We start from the raw sequence: 8,313 nt of genomic DNA, 5'->3' as shown, positions 1-8,313 counted from the left end.
TGATTCAGTGACTGGGGTAATTGGGATGGGTGTGTCAGAGGCAATGCGATTGGCACAGGATAGAGCAGGGTTTAGGGCTGTTGTACATAGGGTTGCTATAAGTTGCAAACGACTTGATGGCACATAACAACAACAAACAATATATTATACATCACATACTCTGTACTCACACTGGAGGGTTTTACATGCTAACTCATTTAACATTGTCATACACTCTTAGATGTGTTTTGTTGTATCTTGTCAAGTTGGTGGCCTAGTGGCAAGAAGCTGTACTGCAGTCCTGAAGGCACATGGTTGGAGGCCACCAGCTGCTCCTTGGGAGAAGGATGAGCAATCTCATCCTGTGTGACTAGATGACTCTGAGAACCCGCTGGAGGGTCAGCTTTGGGTCCGTTCTGACTTGAGGGTAAGCAACAAGAGACATTTTAAATCCAATTTTTTCAAATCACCAGCAAAAGATCTTAAAGGAAATATATGAAGTCAAGAGAAAGAAGTCAGGTTTACCTTTTATTCTTCATAGAATACAATACCTACTATTCTGGAGGATTGATATTTGTTTCCATTCCAAAGAAAGGTGATCTGACAGAGTGAGGAAATTATCAAACAATATCATTAATATCACATGCAAGCAAGTTTCTGCTGAAAATTATAAAAAAAAATGACGGGAGCCACACGTCAACAGAGAACTGCCAGATGTGTAGGCTGAGTTTAGAAGAGGCTGTGGTACTAGGGCTATTATAGCTAATGTTAGATGGAACTTGGCTGAAAGCAGAGAGTACCAGAGGAATATCTGTGTTTCATTGACTATGCAAAGGCTTTGGACTGTGTGGATCACAACAAACTGGTTGATTCTGAGAAGAATGAGAATCCCAGAATACTTGATTGTGCTTACGGGAAACCTATGCTTGAACCAAGAGACAATTGTCAGAACAGAGCAAGGAGACACTGGATGGTTCAAAATTGGGAAGGGTGTCTTCCAGGGATGTATTCTGTCTCCACACCCTTTCAATTTGTATGCAGAACAGATCATCTGGGAGGCTGGGCTGTAGGAGGAGGAATGTGGCATCAGGATTGGAGGTAGATTCATCAACAACCTGCATTATGCAGATGATTCAACCTTGCCTGCTGAAACTGAGGAGGACCCAAAGCTCTTGCTGCAGAAGGTCAAGGACTGCAGCCTTCAATATGGATTGAAGCTCAACATCAAGAAAACAAATATTCTCACCACTGGGTCAATTGGCAGCATCATTATGGATGGTGAAAGAGATTGAGATTTTTGACAGTTTTAGTATGCTTGGTTCCACAGTCAACACTGTTGGTACCATCAGCCAGAAAATCAAGAGATGAATTGCATTGGGAAAGTCAGCTGTCACGGACCTCTCCAGAGTACTGAAGAGCAACAACATCAGGCTGGAGACTAAGGTGCACCTGATCTGGCCCATAGTCTTTGCAATTGTGTGCCATGTACCAGAGAGCTAGACAGTGACAAGGGATGATAGAAAGAGAATTGATGCCTTTGAGCTGGAGAAGAGTATTGAATATACCATGGACTGCTAGGAGAACAAACAGGTTTTTCCTGGAGAGGGCGAAACTGGCCTGCTCCTTGGAGGCCAGGCTTCTGAAGCTTTGTCTGACATACTTTGGGCATATTTCAAGGATGGATCAGTCCTTGTAAAGGGACATCATGTTTAAGAGGGTGGAGGGGCAGTGCAAGAGAGGAAGACCCTCAATGAGATGGATCAATTCAGTGATTGGGGTAATGGGAGTAGGTGTGTCGGAGATAGTGAGGTTGGCATAGGATAAACCAGGGTTTAGGGCTGTTGTACATTGGGCCACTATGAATTGCAAGTGAGCTGATGGCACATAAAAACAACATTGGCTATAGGCACATAGTTTGCTTAAAAGTTGTTTTAGGTGATTCAAATTAGATAACATAGTGGTAACAAGTTGAGCTGTCAATCTAAAGGCAGGTAATTCCAACACACCAGCTGCTCCATGGGAGAATGATAGGCATTCTCTTCCTGTGTGATTTTCAGCTTCTGAAAACTTGCTGGAAGGTGAGCTATGAGTCAGTTCTGAATCGATGGCACATAATAGCAACACATCATTTTAATACATCGGTTGAATGTTTTGATCTCTGAAGTCCTACACTCTGAGATCAGTCTTTGGTTGTGAATTTTCCACTTTTCTGAGGAGCAGCTCATGTGTTTCTTTTTACAGATAGTACACTAGCAACATCTCCATATTCAGGCAAAAATGAAACTTTGTATTGTTAAGAAAGCAGAGTTGTGCTTTTAAAATTTCGAGTTAGAAAAACTGAGACAAAGCTCTGAGACCATGGATAAGTTATTTTATATTTTATTTGTATTTATTACTACATAACCAGAAGACTGAAGCAAAAATGCCTCTAATGTTTCTATGATTCTCATGACATATTTTTAAAGTCTTAAAAATTTATGAAACTAATGGAAAACAATGTGTCTATATGAAATTACAATCAGGTATAACTTTTTATTTTTCCCAGAGGACATCTACTGATAATTACACTCTTCACAGCTGCTATGACATCCTTGTTTCTCAGGCTATAGATGAGAGGGTTAAGCATAGGGGTAAGGATTGCATTAAACATAAACAGAGACTGGTTTAACTTGGGGGTTTTAGAGGACCCAGGCCTCATGTAGACCAGTATAGCAGGGCCAAAGTAGAGGCTCACCACACAGAGGTGAGAGGAGCAGGTCGCCAGAGCTTTGTTTCTACCCTCTGGGGAGTTCATACGGACAACAGCATGGAAGATGAGGCTGTAAGAGGTCAGGATGAGACTGAGGGGAATGAGGACCACCAGAAAGCTTGACACCACCACTGACTTTACATAGGCTGAAATATCTTCACAGGTGAGCTTCAAGAGGGCCATGACCTCACATAAAAAGTGAGGAATCTCTCGGGGACGACAGATGGGGAAGTGCATAGCATAGGCTGTATGAACCAGCGAAGTTACTGCTCCTCCCACCCAGGACCCAATAACCATCTGTATACAGATGGTGTGACTCATGATGACGGAATACCGCAGTGGGTTACAGATGGCAATGTAGCGGTCATAGGACATGAGGGTCAGCAGAAGGCACTCAGCAATCCCAAGGGTTAAACTAAAGAAGATCTGGATTCCACAGCCAACCTGTGATATGGTTCTCTTTCCTGAAAAGAAGTTTGTGACCATTTTGGGGACAGAAGTAGAGATCAAGGCCAAGTCAATAAGAGAGAGCTGGCTGAGCAGGAAGTACATGGGCGAGTGGAGCCGAGAATCCAACCAGATGAGGAGAATGAGAACCGTGTTGCCCATCACAGCCACAAAATAGATCAGAAGAATGATGCAGATGAGGATGACCAGGTGACTGAACTCAGGCCAGAGTCCCAGGAGAACAAAGTCTGTGATGACAGTCTCATTGTCTATCTCCATGACTGATCATCATTACTTTGAAAACAAGGACAAAAATATTGTTTTTTCAGATAGCATGTTGTCTTACAACTGGTCTACCTTTACTCTCAGGATATATCTGTCTGTGTATCTATCTATCTATCTGTCATCTCTATCTCACAATATCTTCTTTTGTTGTGATATCCTCAGTATCATGAATAATTTGTCAACACATAAAATTTTTCCTTAGTAAATTTATATTGTAACTAGTGCAAACTTCAGTCACAGGAAGTAATCAAATAGTTACGTACAGGGACATTTTAATGTTCCATTAACAGCCAGTCATTTTGATGACTATTATATGCATTCCTTAAAGAAATAAGCCACTTATCACTTTGTGGTCTCATCTAGACTTCAGCAGAGGTGGTATAGCAATGTTAAATTTTGAAAGTAAAAACAATTCAACATTTTACTTCAGTCTTGTGAGATTCCATGAAAAAATGGTGATTTCCTTGGAGATGTAGAGACCTGAGGAAAGAAATGTGTTCTCACAGTGAGGTGAAGTCTGCACTAGGCTTTTTCATTCCTACAGAAACTGTTCCAGTTTCCCATAAATTATTCTTGTTTTGCCCACAATTAAAGCTGAACTAGAGAATGCGGTAGATAACAGTGACATTGATGTTCACTGACCTTACAAGTTTTATCACTGTCAGTTTTATGTAAGTTAAAATTACCTTTGTGAACTTTAAATTCATCACGCTGGTCATTCAAGGTTCTCTGGTGGCCTAGTAGTAAGGAACTACTCTCTGAATCAAAGGGCAGTCTCTCCCATGCATTTTACTGCCTCTGAACACCCACTGGAGGGTCAATTATGAGTTATGGGTTGATTGTGACTCGACAGTACATAACAGCAATAACAATTGCTGCTGATTTAAAATGACTAATACCAGTTCTTCTCAGCTCACTAATGGCCAGGATGTCGATCTTTGCACACTCCATTTCATTTTTGACATTTTAACTTCCCTAGATTCACACTTTGTACATTCCAAGTTACAATTATGATAGATGTTTGTATCTGTTTCTCCTCATTTTTTTTAAAGTAGCTCCAATCAGAGAGGTTCATCTATATGCTCCATATCCGAAAATAAACAACTCAAGCTCATTGCCATTGAGTTGGTTCTGACTCATAGCTGACCTTCCAGTGTGTTTTCAGAAGCTGGACATTTGACAAGAGGAGATCCCCATCTTTCCCCTCTGAGCAACTGGTGGATTCCAACAGTCTGTTTTGGGATTGGCATCACACATTCTTACCTTCTAGGCCGCTGTTATTGTTGCTTTGTGCTGTTGAGTCAACTGTGACTCATAGTAACCCTATGAACAGCCACCTTGAACTTGACACTATCTTGAACCAACCTCACTGTCTCTGACATACCTGACCCTGTGCCACAGTCACTGTGTCAATTCATTTTACCCAGAGTCTTCCTCTTGTGTGCTGACCCATTCTCCCTTCCAAACATGATCTCTTTCCCCAAAGACTGTCAAAGTATATGAGTCTGACCTTCAAAATCTTTGCCTCCAAGCAAATATTAGGCCATTAATCTTAGTTGATTAGACCACTAGGTCTCTATATACAACAGCATTCCTCTATTAGCTATAATGTTTCTGATGATTCAGAAGTGAATGACCAGTCCAGCATCTTAGTATATCTTAGTCTGGAAGTTCCACTGCAAGTTGTCCACTATTGGTGACTCTACTGGTATTTTAAAAACCAATAGCATAGATTCCATCAACATCACAACATTTAAATTGCCACAGTACAACAAACAGATGACTGTTGTACTTATACAAATCTCTCCAAAGTACTAAAGAGTAAGGCTATCAGTTTAAAGGCTAAGAAGAACCTTACACAAGCCATATTATTTTCAATTGTTTCCTATGTATCTGAAAGTTGGAAAATGGGTAAAGATGACAGAAGAACTGATACCTTTGAATTATGATAGCGGCAAAAAAATATTGAATATACCATGAACTATCTAAAGAACAAACAAATCTTTCTTGGAGGAAGTACAACCAGGCTGCTCCTTAGAGGCAAGGATGGTAAAACTTGGTCTCATATATTAGGTCATTTATCAAGAGTGGCCAGTCCTTTATAACAGACATGATGCTAAGAAAGGCTTACCCTTTGCCAGTGAAAGAATGACCCTTAATGGGATGAATTGACCCAGTGACTATAACAAGGGGGTCAAGCATAGCAGAGATTGTGAGGATGGTCCAAGATGGTGCAACGTTTTAAACTGTTGTTCATAGGCTTGGTATGTGTGATAGTTGGCTTGACAACAATTAATATTGTAGAGTCATAGGCATATTAAAAACAAAACAAAAACCTGTGGATGAAAGAATTTTAATTTAGTTTTACTTAAACTGCTAAAGCATGATTATTCACTGTCACAAACTTTAAATATTCCCACGTTAGTGGTTTCCCTCTATTCATCTCTCTCCTTCTCTACTCTCATGTTCATCAATCAAGGTGTTGATAGGTTATAGATTATTTTATTATGAACTAAATTTTATTTGTATGTTTATAGATTTTTTAAACTTATTTTAAACATTTAATGCCATATATTCATGTAAAAGCAAATACGTATTTTGTAAATGCATTTTTTACAGTGAAATGTCTATAAACATAGAAGATGAATGTTATTTGTATAAATTCTGTAACAAAATAGATAATCAGTTTTGCTCAGTTGTTCAGATTTCTGTTTTTGTTGTTAGTTGTGATCAAGTCAGCCACAAGGTTGACAAATCATATAAATGAGAAAATGAAGCTAAATGAGATTAAAGGTCTTGGTTAAATTCATGCGGTAGATGACAGAGAGAGTAATTGAATGTCTTACTTTGTTTTTTGTAAGGTCTATAATCCTTTACTAAAATTCCTTCTAGAAAAAGAAAATTTTACCCTTTTCTTTCAGCTTTATTTTTTTTTCTTTTACAAGGTTTTGTATAATTATAAATTTCCATAAGACCACGTAGCCATCTGTTGGGTAGCTAACCTCTATGCTCTATTACGTAAATTCAAAATTTTACAGATTTGCAAACTCATCTTTTCGTACGTTTCCCAGACTAGTTTCACCAACTGGTTCAGTCATTCTTTTACTCTTATATCTTATTAGCCCAGTGTCCATGACGGATAAACTCTAATCTAGACTACAAAGATTCAGTGCTAAGTAGGATTTTCTCTCTTGACTCAGTAAGTTTGAGGGGGAAGGTCACTATGACAGTAAAATGTGAGGTTTGTTATCATGAAAATTTATCCAAAAGTTGTAAGTAAGGGGAATCTTCAAGATTGAAGTGACATTTTAACTGATTATTAAACGATGAAAAAGAGCTTTCTAATCTGAGAGGGCATTCCAGCTAATAGAAGTTTTGTGTATAATGAAGCAGGAAACAACAGAGGAAGAACATAAGATAGTTCAGCAGGATTGGAGATTCAGAGTTTCTGGAGAAAAATGGGAGAAAATGAGAGATAGCCGTGGTGGTAATGGGCATATTGGTGAATGGGAAAAACAATGGACACCGATGTGATAAAGCTGGAAGAGATGATGGATAAGGCATTAACAATAATTTTCATGAAGTCAACATTTAGCCAACTTCTGTGACACTGAAGACATTTAGTGCATTTCCTGGAATATTGATTAGTACAAGACACACTAATCAATTCCATTTATCAATGTGCTAAGATCGCTGATGAGAATCTACAGAGTCATTCTTTGTGGATATCTTATGTAGGCAATCTCTTGTTTATTTCAGAATATAGAAACAATGGTTCATTTAACTTTAAAACCATTTTAGTGAGTATATGGTTCTCAGAACCGTCGTACTTTTGTGTGTGGTACAGTCACAATGTCCTTGCCCTTTGCCCGTTACAGACTAAAGATACACACACATATCCCCTACACTGACACCGACATACCATCAACTTGATTACTTTCCTTGCTTAATCCAGTTATGAAGAAGACTATAAACTTTTTAATTTATAAGTTTTCATTCTTCGAGGGTCCTTATCTAATGTAAAGTGCTCAGTGTTCTCACATCTTTGGACACTATTAAAATGTGGAATCAGTAATGGATCAGCTGAGAATTAACCTGATGTTTCATGTGGTGAGGCTTGGGCTATGTATTTAGCAGGAAGAAAAACTATAAGTATAAATGTTGTTGTGTTGTTAAGTGCCATTGAGTTGTAGGCTACTCATAATGACCCTATGAATGAAAGACCTGAACACTTGTATAATTTTCATCTTTTCTCCAGGTTCATAGGGTTTCCAGAGGCAAGCTATTTCAGAAGTGAATGCCACTCCTGCTCCCAAGCTTGTTTTAATTGGGGAGCTTCACCAGTCACTGTCCACCATGGGTAAGAAGAATTTTTAATGCTAGAGTCATCAGAGTATTGGGGAAATTGAGAGGCCTTTGCTCCTGTCAGGTAGCTCTATATGTAAGTACCCACATTTCTTACCACTAACACTGATCTCATACAACATTCTTTTCTTTGCACTTTTCTCACATTGTCTATATTTTTTGTCAATCTATGCTTTGCAAATCTACTTAACTTCACATCTTCTGTCTTTTCATTTTTACCTTTCTGTAATTTACACAACTTTTGCTCTGTGCTTCGAGATTCTTTTTATGTATAGATCTGGTGCATTATGTTTAGAGTCATATAAGGAGCCTGATTGTGTTTCTCCTGAAGTGACTTTTATTCAAGCACCAATAACTGCTTAGAAGGAAAGATGACTCAGCCCTTCAGAAATGTATTGTAAGAACATGAAGTGAAATGAAATAGAATGCTTCCACAAATGGGCCTATCTTTACTCAGTTCACTCCAAGGACAATCAAGGATCTGCGTT

General features: G+C 38.8%; 1 protein-coding gene across 1 annotated transcript; it reads right to left on the bottom strand.

Moving 5' to 3' along the window:
• Positions 1 to 2,497: 2,497 nt before the first annotated feature.
• Positions 2,498 to 7,133, bottom strand: LOC102845338 (olfactory receptor 2AJ1-like). Its single transcript, XM_006893952.1, has 2 exons — positions 7,119 to 7,133; positions 2,498 to 3,448 (listed from the first exon to the last, which is right to left on the bottom strand). The coding sequence occupies exons 1-2, from the start codon at positions 7,131 to 7,133 to the stop codon at positions 2,498 to 2,500; spliced, it is 966 nt and encodes a 321-aa protein (XP_006894014.1).
• Positions 7,134 to 8,313: the final 1,180 nt, after the last annotated feature.

Source organism: Elephantulus edwardii, unplaced genomic scaffold (genome assembly GCF_000299155.1).
Source record: "Elephantulus edwardii isolate Elephantulus edwardi_28Jun2011 unplaced genomic scaffold, EleEdw1.0 scaffold00133, whole genome shotgun sequence".
In the NCBI taxonomy this organism is placed as follows: Eukaryota; Metazoa; Chordata; class Mammalia; order Macroscelidea; family Macroscelididae; genus Elephantulus; species Elephantulus edwardii.
The sequence above is the reverse complement of the archived record's forward strand: the minus strand, read 5'-3'. Positions and strand labels throughout refer to the sequence as shown.